This window comes from Nicotiana sylvestris, chromosome 2, assembly GCF_000393655.2.
Source record: "Nicotiana sylvestris chromosome 2, ASM39365v2, whole genome shotgun sequence".
NCBI classification, from domain to species: Eukaryota; Viridiplantae; Streptophyta; class Magnoliopsida; order Solanales; family Solanaceae; genus Nicotiana; species Nicotiana sylvestris.
Window position 1 is genome coordinate 55,275,308 of NC_091058.1, and position 19,566 is coordinate 55,294,873.

Here is a 19,566-nt window from a genome sequence, read left to right on the forward strand (position 1 = left end):
GGATTATGAATTCGGAGGCTTTTAATAAAAGGGAACTCTTACCTGTTTCGTGAGTTATTTGAATTTACTGTTGTTCTTAATAAATCCATGATTACTCACATTAATAATATATTACTATTGGACCACTAGTAAATGTCAAAGTCGACCTCTCGTCTCTACTTCTTTGAGATTAGACGGGATACTCATTAGGTACATGTTGTTTTTGTACTCATACTACACTTGCTATGCATTTTTGTTGCATAAGTTTATGGGTGGCTAGTGGCATAGTGGCATGGTTGATACAGAGACTTCAAGTTAGTTTCATTTATCGAGACGACCGTAGCTAGTAGAGTCTCCTTCAGAGTATTTTATTGCATTTTCATTTTTGTCCACTTGTATTCCGGACAGTCACTGTATTTTATTTCATTCACTAGTAGATGCTCATGCACTTGTGACACCGGGTTCTGAGATGATCACGAGATTTTTCAGTAATTAAATTTGGTATAGACATCTTCATTTATTTAGTGGAGTTTATTATTTATTATTTATTTTTTAAAGGAAATGATTTCAAAATAAATAAAATGAGAAATTGCTATTAAATTGTTGTTGGCTTGCCTGACAGTGGTGTCTGGCGCCATCACGACCCTTAGTGGATTTTGGATCGTGACAACATGGTATCAGAGCACTAGGTTCCCTTAGGTCTCATAAGTCATGAGTGAGTCTAGTAGAGTCTTGCGGATCGATACAGAGACATTTGTACTTATCTTCGAGAGGCTACAGGGTTGTTAGGAGTACTTCCCTTTTTGATTCCTCATTGTGTGATTTGATTCCTTGAGGCTTATGCCCTTGTTTCCTTCTTACTCAATCTTACGCGACGCAAATCACTGGTTATAAATTGTGAATTGAAGGATTGTAATGGCACTACAGATGTGGTACGGGATATTTCTCCCGGTACTGTTGATTGGGCTATTGTCGTTGCCTTGCGGGAGGATACCTAGTCATTTCAGCTCAGTAACAGTATTCCTGATAGCTTTGAGACTATGCACAGATCGCTATGATTGCTTATGATTGGCTATCACATAGTATTGACTTTATGGTAGGATACTTGCCTATGTGTTGGGGTGGTGAATAATTTGAAAAGAAGTCTACTCAGTGCATGATTCATAGATCTGATATTTCATTTCCGGCAGAGGAAATTCAATTGGCCTATGAATGTACAAATTTGGGGTGATGGAGTAACGAGACTTGGTATTTTCGAGCGTGGTGGAAGTTTCATCTGCAATGTAGTGTCGTCGTCCTCGATTGTATGTATTAAGTTTGCCGGTGTTATGGTCTTCTGCAATTCGCCTTTGGGGTAAGGTATTATGAAATAATATGGGAGAAATGACTGTTAGAGATCGCGGGGTATGGTGGTTCAGGATTGAATCGGTGTTTCTAATGTCGACGGCTCGAGAAAGATTTTCTTCGAAAAAGTTAAGGTTAGTAGCGATTTGAGGGTTCAAGTGCTGCGAAGATAGATTTTATTTAAGGAAACAACTGAGCAGCGAAGAATGAGAAAGGACATGTGGGGAGTGTCAGGCGGTGGTTAAAATTTCTAGAAGGCTAGTTATAAGAAGCAAAGGTCAAGTAATCGATTAAAGGGGTGAGTTCCGCCAAAGTGGGAGAGTGGCGGAGTTGCATGGGGGCTTTGTGGTAGGATGACTACGCAACTTAAGGAGAGTTTGGAATGATTTGGGAATTTTAGTGATTGGTGATTGGGGTGTGCAAATTTAATTTGAAGTATGGGCTATTATGCGGCAGGAGATTTAATATTACGGGAATGAGCTGCTTGAAATGAAGAAGGATACAACATAACTTTGAATTGGAAGGATGTTGCCGCATATTTAATTGATGTCCACGAGGGGTGAATGGACTTGTGCAGCTAGAGAGTGAGCTCAGACTCAGGATGGGTTATTGATGTCGTAGTGATTGTACCCCGTGCAACAGCATTGGAAGATGTCGGGAAGTGATTTCCACAGGTGGGTTATTCCCTGTGAGCAGGTTAGCGATCGCGTGGTTCTGCGAAGAATTCTATTGGTTGTATAATAAAGAAATCAGTCGTGCGAATGTAGTTGATGATTTAGAGTATAAAAGGGGTTTTACAGGAAAATTCTGAGAATTTTGGCGGTTGATTGCGCAAGGTTATGTCAATAAGAGATAAAGAATCCTGGTGAATTCCAAAGTGTGTAATAGTGGCTTCGAGCTAAGTGGGATAGTCCCACTCCATATGATTGGGTTGCATGGTTAACTACTTGCGAGGTTTCTAGTTATTAGTATATTGATGGGTTATTTTAGCTACGGAAAAGAACATAAGTGGTAATTTGAGCAAAAGAATTATTAAAGGTGTGCTATGGTTGGCCTTATTGGCTTATGTTTAGACTTGGGGAAGGATTCATGATTTATTCCTTGTATAGATGCGGGTTCAAAGGGAAGTGATTCTGCCGGATGCTTCGTTGAGAGGGTATTCATGTGCTAGAAGATTCATGGAGTTGATTATATTCGGGGCCAAGTCAGAACGGGTGGCTATCAACAACGACCCTAGTGGATTCAATGGGGTAAAGTGTGGTGCCTAATGATTTTGAGCCTATAGGTACGGTTAAGAAGCAAGCTTTGAGCAGCTTATGATAAGAGGAACAAAATGTCCTATGATGTTTTGACTTGTAGGGTAGCATTTGGGGGGTATGAAATAGTTCGTAGGATTTGAGACAGTTTGGTCTCTTGATTCAAGGTCACTCGGGATGAGTGCGGAGGGAGTGTGTTATGTTTTGAATGAAGTTATTATTATTTCTAAGGCAATCAAGGATAAATTGGAAGAAGATAGATTGGTTAGCCATAGTTGAGTTGGTATATTGGAGGTAGTGATCAGCTCCTTCAGCGTGATCAAGTTATGTAAGTGATTGTGACAGAACGTGTGAGGCTTGTCGGCTGCCGTAATTGATGTTATTTAGAAGCATTCTACTGTTATGGCTTGTTATGTGGAGGCAGATCTCGGAAGGGATATGGTGGCTTAGACCACTACTTAGAGATTTGCATATTCTACGGTTATGAGAATTCACCTGTGTGTTACTATGGTTCTCCTGAAGTGAGTTAGGTGAAAAGTTTTTATATGATGAAGCGTTAACCTATTAGTGGTTCCAGAGTTATGATGAAAATCGTGTTCTATCACATATTGGCATGATGGGTGTAGTAAGTGGTATGGAAATTGAAGTAAGGATCAAGGTTGTCGTTCGGTGTTGACAAGGATGTCACGGGCTCGGATGAGCAGGAAGGGAGTTTCAATTTTAAAGTAAGTTGGTATTGTCCTCAGCGTCACCTGAGATTGGTGCTTTGTGAAAAAGGTTTTGCATCCTGGTTAAGGATTCTTGATCGCTTTTCAGCATTAGTACAACCGGTGGTTTGGATGAACGAACCTATTATCTGTTACGAAAGGTTGTGGGAGCGTGTCCCACGGGAAGGTTGTATAAGTGTGGCATGTAGTCACTTGATTGATTGAAGAGTTAAACTAAGTATGAAGATTGTAGTGATATCCTTAATTCGAGAATTTATGCCTGGAGGGCACTCAGTTTATTGGGTTGTGGATTGTGGAGGATTACTTCGGTTATAATGGTTGTTCTTGTGTGTTATGAGAAAAAGGGGGTCATTATGGACCTTTGAAAGGTTATTAGCCTAGTTTAGTGTGATAGGAATCTTCTTGAGGTATGTGGCTGGATTTAAATGTGAATATGGGCTCTATATTAGGCCAGATGTGTTCATTTCAGCAATGCGCTCCTTATGGAAAAGTAGTTGGGGTGTTATTTTGTCGTCAGCTATTTCATGTAATGATATATTGCACCGTCTGAGTTGTGAGACGGCTTGGTGAATTTCTTATGTGTAAAGGTTCCGCATGGAGATGATGTTATATGAGCCGGATGGCTCTTGAGATTCAGATCGTATACCGCACCTCAGTTGTGCTTGAGTTTTGTAGCTTATGGCTCTATATGTCTCCCCAAGGATGGTATTATGCACTTAGCGTGCTTGTGACCGATATCCGATATTTTATTGTAATGAACAATTTAGCTCGATATATATCTCCTTATATGAATTCTATATGTGGATCGGCTGGCACACCGCCATGGGTATGTTATTTGGATCAGGTTGCACGCCGCAACAGTGTGATGTTGAGTACAGTTCCCCGTATCTGTTTTTATGTGTTTCGTTTCCTATTTTTCTGAGGAAAGCTCATATTAGTTATGTGCACGCATCGCATGCATGATTCGCGAGCGGGGTAATTGGATTTCCTTTTCAGAGTTCGTTTTCCTTTAGTATCGCGTTCGAATTGGTAGCCTATTGATGCATTGTGGCATCATATGAGACTTTTGGTCATGTCTGGGTGGCTTATTACCTGAACAGTTCGTACTGGGTGAGACGAGATCATTGGATTTAGGATCAGTACAATATGATTATATGAAGTATATTACAGAGCTAAGACCATTATTTGGTTCAGAATGAGGTGATGGTTCTTGTCAGAAGTATAGACCCAATGATTGGTCGATTCGGTAGTTGGTTATGAATTTCTACCCATCTCTTCTGTTGTGGCGGCATTGTAAGAGTTAGAGCAAGACCTATGTATGTCATGAGGTGCAATGGGAGCATCATATTCGTGAAATTTTGACTATTATGTTCAGAGAATGTTATTGTGTTTCTGTGAATAAAGCGGTGCAAGGTGTGAATTCAGCAAGGGTATGCAGTCATGTTCTGGTACATCGTGCGGTGATTGATACGGTGTTCGTATGTTGGAAACAGGCCTGACAGAGAATTTTAGATGTTGGAATTGGGCTCTAAGGCTTATTTGCCTATGTGAAAAAGAGGTATCTTCAGATTGATCGAGCTAGGGTGCCCAGCTGAGTTGTGGTAGCACGGGTAGGTGCTCGAGGTGTTAAACAGTGATTTCGAGCAACCCCAGCGTAGTTCTTAGCATGTTCGAGTACGAACGTATGTTTAAGTGGGAGAGAATGTAACGACCCGACCAGTCGTTTTGAGCTCTAGTGCGTCGTTCAGAAGTTTGAGGCCATGAGCAGCTTCACTTCAGGTATTACGACTTGTGCGCACGATCGGAATTGAATCCCGGGAAGTTCAGAGTTGATTTGGAAAGAGAATTCTCATTTCGGAAGCTTTAAGTTGAAAGAATTAGCTAAGATTGAATTTTTGAGTAAACGACCTCAGAATCGGGATTCGAAGGTTCCAGTAGATTCGTATGATGATTTTGCAATTGGGCATATGTCCGGATCGGGTTTTGAAAGACCCAGGAACGTTTTGGCGCCTATTGTGAAAGTTAGCATTTTAAAGGAATTTCATAAGTTTGTGTTGAAGTGCATTTCAGTGTTATCGATATCCGTTTGGGATTCCAAATCTGAGAATAGCTCTGTATGATGATTCTAGATTTGGGAGCGCGATCGGAAGTGAATTCGGAGGTCCGTGGGTCGTTTTGGAGTCATTTGGCTAAAGATAGAAATTTGAAGGTTTTTGAGAAGTTTGACCGAAAGTGGACTTTTTGATATCGGGGTCGAAATTCGATTCCGAAAGTTGGAGTAAGTCAGTGATGTCGAATATGACTGGTGTGCAAAATTTGAGGTCAATTAGACGGAATTTGCTAGGTTTCAACATTGAAAAATAGATGTTTGAAGTTCTAAAGTTCATAAATCTTGTATTGGAGGTCGATTCATAATTTTAGCGTTGTTTGATATGATTTGAGGCCTCGAGCAAGTCCGTAATGTGTTTTAGGACTGGTTGGTATAATTGGTTGGGGTCCCGGGGGCCTTGGGTGGATTTCGGGTGGTTAACGGATCAAAAATAGAATTTTGGAGAAGGCTGAAGTTGCCGGTGTAACCGCACCTGCGAGGCTAGGGCCGCAGGTGCGGAGCCGTAGGAGCGGTCGTCGTGCTGCAGAAGCGGTTAGAAGTGAAGGTCTTAGAGGCCGTAGGTGCGAAGGAAATCCCGCACCTACGAGATCGCAGATGCGGCCGGTGCGGCGCAGGAGCGGGCTGGGGCAGCAGGAGGAGGATCGCAGAAGCAGTATTTGTAACCGCACCTACGGAACCGTAGAAGCGACCAAGTGACCGCAGGTGCAGAAAGGGCTGGAGGCACTGAGTGTTTTAAAAATTAGGATTTGGCCATTTTCTCTCATATTTTCTTGGCTTGGACGATTCATGGAGGGTTTCAAGAGGGGATTTTCATTATCAACGATACGGTAAGCTATCCCCACCTATCTTGAGTTAAATACATTGGTTATGTACGGATTTGAGCATGAAATTGGTAGAAACTTGGGGTTTTAGGGAAAACCTAGAAAATTGATATTCTTGGAATTTGACCACGATTTTGGGTATGAAATTTAGAGTAAATTATATATTTGAGTTCGTGAGGTTACGAGTAAACTTATCCTTTGAAGTATTGTGGAATCCGGGCACGTGGGCCTTTTTGTCGACTTTTCGATCGGGGTTAAGAATTGTTATAAATTGGATTGTAATGAGTAATTGAGCATATATTAATGGATTTGGATAATTATTGGCTAGCTTTGGAGCATTTAGCATCAATTCGGGTTTTCGAAAGGGCGTGAAAATGCCGGTTATGGATCTTCGGAGCAAAGTGAGTCTCCTTTCTAACCTTGTAAGAGGGAATTGTCCCCATAGGTAAGTTAATTGGTTATGTGCTCCTATTTGTGGGGGCTACATACGCACGAGGTGACGAGAGTCCGTGCGTAGCTACTATTATGCTATTGTCCGGGTAGTCTAGGACCCAAAAGCATGCTATACTTGGAAATATTTGTAATCCTATTGACGGTTTGAATTGCTTAAATCCTATAGAATTGGTAGATGAATTTTCAAAAGGATTAAACTTCATTTTTCTTAAATCGTTAAAAAGAGAATTGGATTTTCCTTGGATAGTTGTTCCCCGATGAAGTCTTGATTAACTGTTTGAATATGTGATTCTATGTGTACCTGCGTCACATAAATGATTCGCGAGCAAGGTGTTTGTTTATTTTATGTCGACCGCGTCGCATGGATGATTCGCGAGCGGGGTAATAGATGCATCTATGGTTCGGGCCGCTCGACCCTCGGTAGTGCACATTTTACATTTCTGTTGGATCGGGCCGTACGACCTCGGCATGATTTGCGCATGCTTGTATTGCTTGCCTTGAGAGTTATTGATATTGAAACCTCCCCGACTTGAGATAATTGTTAATTAATGGATTATGAATTCAGAGACTTTCAATAAAAGGGAACTCTTACCTGTTTCGTGACTTATTTGAATTTACTGTTGTTCTTAATAAATCCATGATTACTCGCATTAATAATATATTACTATTGGACCACTAGTAAATGTTGAAGTCGACCTCTCATCTCTACTTCTTTGAGGTTAGACGGGATACGCATTGGGTACACGTTATTTTCGTACTCATACTATATTTGCTGTGCATTTTTGTTGCACAAGTTTATGTGTGGCTAGTATCATAGCGGCATGGTTGATACGGAGACTCAGGTGAGTTGCATTTATCGAGACGACCGTAGCCAGCAGAGTCTCCTTCAGAATATTGTATTGCATCTTCATTTCTGTCCACTTGTATTCTGGACAATCACTGTATTTTATTCATTCACTGGTAGATGCTCATGCACTTATGACACCGGTTTCTGGGATGATCGCGGGATTTTTCAGTAATTAAATTTAGTATAGACATCCTCATTTATTCAGTGGAGTTTATTATTTATTATTCATTTGTTTAAAGGAAATGATTTCAAAATAAACAAAATGAGAAATTGCTAGTAAATTGTTGTTGGCTTGCCTGACAGTGGTGTCCGGCGCCATCACAACTTTTAGTGAATTTTGGGTCGTTACATGCACACAAGCTCAGAAATTTTCTTATATAAACAATAGCTTGAAGATAATCAATACCGTAAAGTTTGAGTTCAAGAGCAAAACTAATTATGAACAACAAAAAAGAAGAGAAAAGTGGTTTTTCTTGTCTTGAGAACTGAGATTTCAACTTTGAGAAAAGCTTTCGAATTTTGTTGCCGACGATGAAGCCATCTCAACCGAAGTTCCTAGTTCAGAGAGAAGCGAAGGTTTGAGAAGAAAAGTAATGGAAGAAAGGGTAAAAATATCTTTTCATATTAATTTTAAAATAGTAATGACTATTTTTGCTCAACATTAGAATTGCTGGATAAAAAATAAATACCACCTTCAATAATGGCTACCACACGCCATTTTTATCACTATTTCTAGCAATAGGCCCGTAACAATCAAAAAATATTGAGAAATTTTCATAAATCACTATCTTTTAGTGGTAATTAGCTATCTATAGATACAATTTGCTATATTACGGATTGTAAATACGTTTTATGTTGTTATAAGATGTATTAGATATATTTAAGATACTGTATTCATGAATATAGTAGCAAAAATAGGCGTGAATCAGGGAAGTCCAACTAATCAGTTGTTGTATTCGAGTGTATTCGACTGTATTCATGGAGTGAAACATGGGATTACAGCTGGACAGATTATTGTATTTGACTGTATTCACGACGTGAAACAGGGAATTACACTATTTTTAAACGGAAAGTGAACCAATTAACATAATAGACTCCGAATATAACTCAACAAACTCAATTATAACACACAAATTTTGTATTTCCAGTTATAAAAAAGATTCTCAACCGAAAGTTACCCCAAAAATATAGCAATCTTCAGAGAAATTATATAATATATCTGAATAAATAAATTATATTAATTAAAAAAACATATGAATACATTCATGGCATATAGCGAGACAGTGAATACAATGAAAATACATAGAATACAATGGGATATATTAAAATACAATAAAAAAAAAGATAGTGAATACAATGAAATACATGGAATACAATGAGATACATTGAATTACAATGAAAAAATACAATGAAATACATGAAAATACATTAAAATATATTAACAGAAAATCAAGTTCCAAACTCCGTCGTCTTTGTTTAAGAACAAGCCCTAATTTCCGGCGAATCTGTCGTCGAGCAAAAACCCTGAATCACTGGGGCTACAACTCTAACAATAACGTTCATTTTCACCTTCTTCTTTTCCCTTTTAGCCTTTTCTTTATTCCTTAGTCCCAAAATAGATGGGGTTGACAATAGAAATCCTCACTTCTTCAATAAAAACTCAACTAATATCACCTTCCCTTAAAAAAAAAATACAATTTTGACTTGAAAAGAATAATAAAACTATAATTTTGAATTTAAACGGAAAGAAATAACTCAAAGCTCAATCAAACAGTTTATAAAAATAATTACCTGTTGGCGAGGCCATTGACGATTAATTCATTGGCGACATAAGAAATAACTCTATGAAGGAAATTTCCTCCACCAGCCATGGCTGAGATTGCACCAACTATCAACAATTAAGAAAGTGAAGCAATAAATAAACAACTACAGTTTTTTATTAAGAAAAATCGAAAAGGTGAGCAAATGGAATGGACGAGATTGATGAAACCCTAACTTCCTCATTGCTTAAACCAAGTGGGTCATAGTCTGCTTTTCCTGCTCTTGATTTTCCTATTGCAAAATTAGCACCAGCAGCCCAATTGATTTTAATCGCTCTATTTTCCCCATCACCAGCTTCTACTACTCTGATTTCTTTTTCTTTTGACTTTCTCACAGCTTTCTTGATCATCAATTCTTCACTGCAGATAAATTGTAAAATTCTTCACTGAATCTCACATGGAATCCAAGCAAAATCACCGTTTGCGACTAATAGTAGGTGATGTGGGTGAGAGGAATTTTGAGATTGAGCATCGTGTTTTCAGGGAATGAGGGAAGAGAATGTCATGTATCAAAAGTAGAGAGAGAAAGAAAATATAGTGTAACTGAATAGCGTATTTAGTGGCTTAGGGGTAGGAAGTAACCAAAATTAGATATTTTGCTATAAACATTAAAAGGTATTTATAGAATATAATTTTTTAAATGGTATTTATTTAAAATAAATAAGGTGATAACCTCTGCTATAGGAGATAAAAATTCCAAAAATATTTTGTGGAAATTCGAACCCAAAACCTCTCTCATCAAACTTGAAGCTATCAACCGCTAGACTACTGAGCTACTTCAATGCAAGTGATGTCACTTTTAATAATTTTATCTTGTATTTCTATTTTACTTATTATATATATATATATATATATATATATATATATATATATATATATATATATATAAAAAATTCGACGAAGCGGTGTTACGATCCCAGGGGCGAAGCTACACTCTGCTAAGGGTGGTCAATTGACCATCCTTCGTCAGAAAATTACAATGATAGATTAAATATTAGGTTTTAAAGATATTTCACATATATTGTTCTTGGTCGGGAATTTTTTTTTACTTCTTTCAAATATGAACACTCTTTAAAAAGTTTCTACCTTCGCAACTGCACAGTCTGCCCCTGTCATTAAGCCAAACTAATGCATGAAGAGTTTACAATAAACACGGTTTACCACAAGACTTAATGAAAAAACTGACTTTGAGAAAGAAATGTCGATCAAGTGCTATCTACAACACAGTATGATATTAGTCGATGTGTATTGGAATGGAGGTCAACAAAATACGCCATCCACCACAACACTTTAATTGATCGTACCGTCAATAGGGGTAAAACTTCGACCATAATTAAGTAGACTACTTCTAACATCGATCCAACTTTTCATTGGACACAAGTTTTTTTTCTCCTTTGACGTATAAAGGATATGTTCGGGTGCTATTTTGTTTCGGTTAATCATCGTGTCCTTTACAGCTTGTTTGGATGGTTGTTACCTATTGTATTGCATTGTATTGTTAATTTAAATATAATATTTGTTTTGATTATTATTTAAATCTTATTGTATTGTATCATTAAATACGTCGTTACGTAACGATGAAAAGTGTCACTTTATGGACCAATCTATTTAGTGTGGTCGCGTCGTTACCTTATCTTTTTCTCTTATCTTACTTTTTATTATTATTAAATAATCCTTTATCCTACCTTTTTATATAATAATTCTATTCTATAACATAATTTTACTTTGTAATACTGTAAGTTTATTCTTCATATATTACTGGTACGTAATATCATGAAACAACAGCAAACGATACAATTTATTTAAACATTGTATTCATCAAACGATACACTACAATATAATACAATGCAATACGGTACATTATGAAACGATATGTAACAACCATCCAAACAAGTTGTTAATAAATCATTCATCTTTACACCCTAAATTTTTCATAAAATGAATAAACGTAGTACATGATGATATATATTTTCTTCCTTCAACACGTTACAATTTTTCTTTTTTAAATCTTAGGCAAACTTTGGTGTTATTCATTTTCATAAATCTAAAAGCGAACATTGCTTTCACTAGGGAAACCATATTTCGGTTTCTGAGCAAACGTGACTACGGGATGTCGTAATTCTTTGCTAAAAATTATAAGTATGATTGTTAGAATAAGCCTTCAGAAAGATTACGCTAAAAAGTATCAGAGTTCATAAAGTTGAGTCATGAAATTTTTGAATCGAATAATAAGACCATTCTTGCACATTTAAATAATTGAATTTTCACCAATAAGATAATCTTAAGATTAGTTGACCAGAAAGTGGGACACAGGTGGTAGTGTTTGTGCACGATACGTTATAATATCAGCAAGTTGGCATTAATTTGTGTATAAGATACAGTAGAAATCTATACTAATTTTTCTTAGATAAATAACCAAATTTTACGTTGAGAATTACAATAAACTAGAGAATTGACTATTAAGCTTCGTCATGACGTGATCGTGCTGTCACCTGATTCACATTGCATCATTTTGACTTTTTCTTATAATAGATCTATCTTATATAGTATTAGTATAGAAACGTGTCCAAGGTCAGCAATATAATTAATAACACAAGCGAATTTTAAAAAGATGATGATGATGATAAAGTAAACAATGTATCTACAAGAATGTCAAAGACAAAAACAAGACGATTCTTCCATCTTACTTTGAATTTTCTTTGGTCAAAATAGAAACAAATTTGATCTAACATATATATTATATCTGTCTAGCTTTTTTATACCTGTTTCATTGACTTATTAGCCTAATGTTTCCCTATAAAATACCACAAAGCAAATCATTTTTATCCCATCAAATTCATCCAACAATCCACCAAAAAAAAAAAAAGGAAATTCCAAAGATGAAAATTCCACTATTCTGCTCGTCCCTTGTTATTTTTCTTGTTCTTGCTACTTCAATAAGCCCTTCCCATGAAAATCAAACATTTCTTGAATGTCTCAAAACCAATTCAAACCCTTCTCATCCAATTTCCTCACTAGTATATTCTCCAAACAACTCTTCATTTCCATCTGTTTTACAAGCTTACATAAGAAACCTAAGGTTTAACGAGTCAACAACAAACAAACCTCTATTTATCCTCACTGCTTTGCATGAATCCCACATTCAAGCTGCGATTATATGTGCTAAAGCACAAGGTTTGCAGATGAAAATCCGGAGTGGTGGACATGATTATGAGGGTCTATCTTATATCTCCGATGTTCCCTTTTTCATTCTTGACATGTTCAATTTCCGGTCTATAAACGTTAACATTGACGATGAATCTGCATGGGTTGAAGTGGGTGCAACTCTTGGCGAAGTATACTATAGAATTGCTGAAAAAAGCAACGTTCATGGCTTCCCTGCTGGAGTTTGTCCCACCGTAGGCGTCGGTGGTCACATCAGTGGGGGTGGCTATGGTAACATGATGAGGAAATACGGCCTTACTGTTGATAACATCGTTGATGCTAAATTAATCGATGTTCAAGGCCGAATCCTCGACCGAAAATTGATGGGAGAGGACTTATTTTGGGCAATTTCGGGTGGTGGCGGAGCTAGTTTTGGAGTTCTCTTGTCGTATAAAATAAAGTTGGTTCGAGTCCCACCAAAGGTGACTGTTTTTCGAGTCCCAAGACTTTATGACCAAAATGCTCTCGAACTTGCTTACCTATGGCAACGTCGTGCAGATAAGTGGGATGATGACATGTTCATGAGACTGATCATTGATGTAGTAAATAGCACTACTCGTCCTACGGAAAAAACTATAAGGGTTTCATTTTTTACATTATTTCTTGGTGACTCGAAGCAACTTGTCTCATTTATGAACGAAAATTTTCCAGAATTAGGGTTACAACAAAAGGACATTACTGAGATGTCTTGGGTAGAATCTGTTCTTTACTATACAAGTTTTCCTATTGCCCCAATTGATGCTTTGCTACGTAGGCAACCTCCATCGGTTACATACTTGAAAAGGAAATCTGATTACTTGAAAAAACCAATGTCAAAGGAAGGGTTGGAATACATATTCAAGAAAATGATAGAACTACAAACGCCAACAATTTTGACATTTAATCCATATGGTGGGAAAATGAGTGAAATCTCACCTTCTGCTAAGCCATTTCCACATAGAGCTGGGAATATAGCCAAGATTCAATATTCAACAAATTGGAATGAAGGTGGAGTTGAGGCTGCAAACCATTATCTCAACTTGACAAGAGTACTTTACAACTATATGACTCCTTTTGTGTCAAAATACCCAAGAGCAGCATTTTTTAATTATAGGGATATTGATTTGGGTGTTACGCACAATGGGAAGTTTAGTTATTTGGAAGGGCGAGTGTATGGGATCAAGTATTTTTTGGGAAATTTCAACAGGTTGGTGAAGATCAAGACAAAGGTTGACCCTGATAACTTTTTCAGGAATGAACAAAGCATCCCAGTTTACCCTTGGAGGAAGTAGATATTATAGGGGGGAATATGAATTATTATATTATTATTTAATAGGTTGTTTTATTTCATTGTTAATTGTGAATTGTAATTGTTGATTGATTCTTAAAATGTAATAAAATGTATTCACACTTAGTGATCCGTTTGTGAAGATAATGAATAATATATTTATAAGGGTTGAAAATTATTTAATATGATTCGATTACCTTTCGAGAATAAATAATTAAGCTTTATTAACTCTAATCTTGAGTTTTTGTTAGTGATTCGATCGGATCTTCAAAATTATACGGGAAGCAAAAACAATAATATTATTTGTTTCATCATTTTGGTTAATTAATGGACCGTATAATTCTCAACTCCACACGTGGATGAAGAGGATTAGAGAAGCTCAAGAATTGATTCTCAAGCTTGTATGGGCCAAAATCCGCTCTAGAAAATTTGAAATAACATAATAATAAGGAAAGGGTTCTCGAGCCGCCGTTAGTCAAGATGGATCAGGAAGCAGTAAAGCTCACAGCCGAAGAGTCGACATGAGTCGTGGTCGAGGTGCCAATCATGGTCGAGGTCGAGCATCATCAAAGAAGTAGTTAAAGAGAATATTCTATGGATATTCTCTGTACATGTACTATTAGGGTTTAATAAGAACATGCTTCATATATAAAGAGAAAAAAAAAAGAGAGAATAAGGGCACGTGAGACTCAATTGTAAGAACAACACTTTTGAAAAAGATTCATTCTTCACTCAATACAAGACTTTACTTTTTACTAAGATTCTCGTCAGATCCAAGGAATCCTCAATCGTTTGAGGATCTATCGTTCAATCATTATCAGGTGGAAGGTTCTTTTGTTCCACCTCTTGCTGATTAAATTATTCCTCTTAATTACATGAGTGTCATTATATTGTCATTTATCTAATAGCACACACGGCGGTTGTTCCGTATCAGAATATTTTTTATTTTCACATCTTAAATCTGAGACTTCTTATTAAGGGTGGATGAATTCTGTCCAACTCATTATAATCGCTCCTATTGTTTCTTCACAACTACTTCTAGAGAAGCGTTGTCGTAAATGATACAACTGCAAACGACCGCCCCTAACTTACTTAATAGTAATAGTTAGTTGTTATTTTTCAACTAAAAAATGTTAAGTCTTTTATAAACTAATTAAATAGGAAAGTTTGAGGTAAATCCTAGCCAAAGATAATTCATCCTAGATCTGAGACAAATGATAAGAACAAGAAAGCGTAACTGGACATAAAATTTAACCATAGCCATAACTGAATCCCGTAAAATAAGAAGAGGATGGTAATTTTTATAATATTAAACAATAATGAAGAATACATAGATAAAAATGGGCACCGATCTTTAACAAGGTTGACCCCTATACATTTGATATGATGAGACTAACATTGTATATATATTGAGGATCTGAGTTTCTGTGCTTCTTTCTCTTTAGTGAGGAGAAAGAGATGAAGATCCTTCTTCTCTAAAAATATGTCTCTATGTGAGTTTGTTTTAGCCCCCTTTCTTCTCCTTCTCACTTAGTTTATATACTAGGTATCCTCATTTACCCAACGGTCATTAGCCATAGTACCTCAGCCATTTGACTGTATTACTGGTTGACTCTCTGAAATGCCGTAACATCCTATTCGCCGTTTAACCATTCTGAATACATGACCTCGGCCGTGGCCAAGGTGCATGTCGTTATAGCGTTGTATGATTACGACTTCGACCCAAGTGAGTTTTTGGCGTTCCTCTTCATGCGAATTCTCGTCTGGTCAGATTTCGACCCATACAGTTGTGCTATTCTCTTATCATATTGAATATTAAATCAAGTGTCATAATTAAAACAGGGATGCAGGAGGTAGTTTCCACATGAAGAACTATAAAAGCAGTTAAAAATAAAGATAATACTTCCGCCTAGTATATGGGTGCAGGGATGATGGATAGACTAATACTACTAATTAATAAGATTTTTGCTACTCTTAATGGACCGGCCCCTGAACTTAATTTGGTCTGCTAGTGTGTTTAATGCTTCATGATTTGCCAGGTTTTTAAGGTCCATTTGACATAGAGTTTGCATATTGCACTTTCAATTTTTAATCTTTGTTCGTGTCTATAAAATCTTTGTATGCGTTTTATTTTCTATAATTTAATCTCGAATAACTAATTGAAAGGAATTGTCAAGTTGAGAACTGAAATTTGATTAGGTTGTTTAGTGCTAACATGTAAACTGACATGCGATATACATTATTCAGGCACAGTCACAAGAAAAACGGAAAAGATATATTTTCCCGTTTCAATTTATATGAATATGTTTGATGACTGAGTACAAAGTTTGAGAAATAAATGAAGATTTTTTGAAACTTACAGTCTTAATTAAACACATCATAATATTTGTATGGCTATTAAATCTTCTATTAAGAATAAAATGAAAAGTTCAAGTTAAATAAATATCATTCCTCTTTAGACGAACTAAAAAGAAAATAGGTTTACATAACTTAAAACTGATGGAGTACAAGCTAATCCCTTAATTAGCTAATTAAAACTAGTATATCTACTGAAAAGGGGACACAGTTAACTAAAAACTTGTTGTTCTTCTTATATTACTTTTCCTTTTTATTAATATATGAGGACCATATAGTATTATTTCAAGCTTAAACTACTTTTTTCGTAAAGGGTTGAACACACATGAAATACCTCATTGTGCTCCAGTAAACCCACTTTTGAGTGGAAATAGTCAATTTTGATAGATTGCTGATGAAGAGGAATCTATCTGCAAATGATTTGCTGTAAATCATAAGTGGACAGCGATCTATCGCCATAAGTAAGTGAAATAAAAACAAAATAGTAGCACGCTTTGGTCTAAATTAAGCTTAAAAGCAGGGACGACACTTTCATAAAGCAAGTAAAACAATCGTTTTAGGCCTTATATTTGTGAGAGCACCATTTTTTGTTACACCTATAGATTATGTATAAGTTTAAAAAAGAGTTCTGTAAAGTGAAAAAAATTTAATTTCTTTCTTTAACCAATATAGAGAAGAATAATTTGCAACTGCTATGATTTCTACCACGCAAATTGCACATGAAATGAATATCGAACCCGAAATTAATTCGCAAGAAATGTGTGATATATAGGAAGTAACAATTTGATGCAATATTGATAATGAAATCTCAAAATCTTTCGAAGAGTCCTTTAGAGTTGATTACTTTTATACATAATAGACAATGCTAATTTTTTTTACTTCAAAATAGATTTGAACAATTCGAAGCGTATGAAAATATTTTTAATTTTCTATTTGGAAAAAACTAGATCACTAGATGTTGAAAATTTGAAAAAAATATTGCCTTAATTTTGGATGGTCCTTAAAGCATAATAATCAATTCGATATTGATGGTTTAGATTTATTTTCTGAATTAAAAGTTTTAAGAAAAATAGTACAATTAGAAGATAACAGTTTAATTTATACACTTAATCAAATAAAAAGATTTAATTATTTTCCAAATGCCTAAATTGCTTATGGAATAATGTTAATAACTCATACCGTTGCTTCAGCGGAAAGAAGTTTTCAAAAGTAAAATTGATAACATCTTACCTTAGAACAACAATGTCACAAGAAAGGTTAAATTGATTAGTTATATTGTCAATTGAAAAATACTTATTAGAAGTTATTCACTGTAAGAAAATTATTTATAACTTTGTGTCTAAGAAAAGCTAAAAAAATAGATTTCAAACAAAGTATAAAAAAATTAAAAAGATAAGACCCCTACTCACTCTGTGAAGTTATAACATACCTACCACAGAAATGGGAAAGTAGCTAGATTAATAGCCCGTTTGGCCAAGCTGCAAAAATCAGCTTATTTTGAGAAGTGCTTTTTGTCAAAAGTGCTTTTCTCAAAAGTACTTTTTGGCAAGAAGCAGTTTGTGTTTGGCTAATTAGTTTGAAAAACACTTCTGAGCAGCAATTAGTGTTTGGCCAAGCTTTAAAAAACTGCTTCTAAGTGTATTTTTCTCAAAAGTGTTGTCACACCCCTTTTCTACCCTTCCAAAAGATATGTGTTGTGGGTTTTGTGGGTTAAAGAGTTTTTCCAATTAAAGTGACAAATTTTGAAATAAGGATTATTTTTGTTATTCAGAGTCATCACTTGGAATTGATTTTTTGGTGTTCCAAGTCACATTTTATTTGAATCCCTAGTCAAAGGAAGGTTTGACTCTTTTATTATTTGTTTGCAAAAACAAAGTCTGGATAAGAAATTCTGTTGACCGGGGAGAAGGTGTAAGGCATTCCCCGAGTCCCGTTGTTCTAGCACGGTCACTTTATTGACTTAAACTTGGCTTTAATTAATTACGAATAAACTGTGATTTGAATGATTTTCATGTCTTACCTATCCGCTTTTATTTCATGATTATTAGAAAAATTAAAGAATATAATAAAATGTCATAATCACACTATGCGAGCGAATGCGTGATCGAGACGAAATTTGTTAATTTTGTTATAACAGTGCTACGCAAGCGAATCCGCAGTCATGACAAGAATTATTATTACATTATTAATTTTTTTGAAAAAATTAAAACATTTGAGAATTTTTTTTTTATTTTATTAAAAGCTACTATCATGCTACACAAGCGAATCCGTAAAAAAAAGGCTGAAGCATGCTTACTATATGCCTAGTGTTTAAATTAATTATTAAAGTTATTAAGTCATTAAAATATTTTAATTACCAAAAAAATCTGATTTTTATGAAAATTAACTAAGTTTGGGGCGAGCTTTGATGTAAAAAGAAAGAAAAAAAAAGGGGTCAAGCTGCTAACCCAAACCAAATGCAAGACCGATTCAATTGATTGGAATGACAATGAAAAAATAATAGTCTCAAAAATAAAAGTGGCATGTTATATAAGGTGGAATCCAATGTGTCGTTCTAACATTTTCTTTTCCTTTCTTTAAGAATCAACTTTTATAAGCCCATAATTCCATTAATCTAAAAGTAAAATCACATGGCCCAGGACCCCACACCTATGTGTATAATCAACTTAAACTAGTCTTTTTAAATATGCAAACTCTAAAATAATATTACATATGTGTACCGCTGACTTGCTAATTGAACAAAAGAAACGAAACAAAGTAAATAAGACTCACTTCATTATCACCTATTATATGATAATAATAATTATGTACTCTAAACTTAGTAAATGCTCTAATCCTTTAAAACAAACTCTAAAATATGATAACATTTATGAGTTATGGTGCTCAAATGGATCTGGACAGAATATTTTCAAAAGCTCAAAATACATTGAAGGACTCAAGTTGCTTCACTTGCATTAATTCTTGATCAAGAATTTCAGTACATTAAAGGAATTACCTGGATAGCAGAAAAAATGTTAGCAATGGATGAACTAAAAATCAGCAGCTGTGACAACAACAAATGGCAAAGGGACTACAGCAAACAACATAAAAAGAACCCAGAAAACTCAACAAGGATGTTTGAAACTAGTAGCTAACAATTTCATGAATTGCTCATAGGATCCTTCTATTTTTTTTTTCCAAGGTTTTTGCACTCTAAGAAACAACTCACCAAGCTCAAAATTTTCAGCGTACTATTTGCTATTTAGTTCTTGATTTTTCTCTCTCAAAATTGTAGTTTTAAGGTGTAAAAACTGTCCAACAAATGTGTGATCCCCCCCTTAAAAATGAGGAAAGGGAAGCCCTTAAATAGGCAAAGAAAAGCTTACTTTTTGGACAGATTTTG

At 35.6% G+C, this 19,566-nt stretch overlaps 1 protein-coding gene across 1 annotated transcript; it reads left to right on the forward strand.

The window, feature by feature from the left end:
* Positions 1 to 12,176: 12,176 nt before the first annotated feature.
* On the forward strand, positions 12,177 to 13,971 carry LOC104248993 (berberine bridge enzyme-like 8). The gene has a single exon (XM_009805355.1). The coding sequence runs from the start codon at positions 12,238 to 12,240 to the stop codon at positions 13,831 to 13,833; it is 1,596 nt and encodes a 531-aa protein (XP_009803657.1). The 5' UTR covers positions 12,177 to 12,237; the 3' UTR covers positions 13,834 to 13,971.
* Positions 13,972 to 19,566: the final 5,595 nt, after the last annotated feature.

Bases quoted from the DNA above. Each gene is read 5' to 3' on its own strand.
- LOC104248993 (XM_009805355.1), top strand. From the start codon at position 12,238: ATGAAAATTCCACTATTCTGCTCGTCCCTTGTTATTTTTCTTGTTCTT.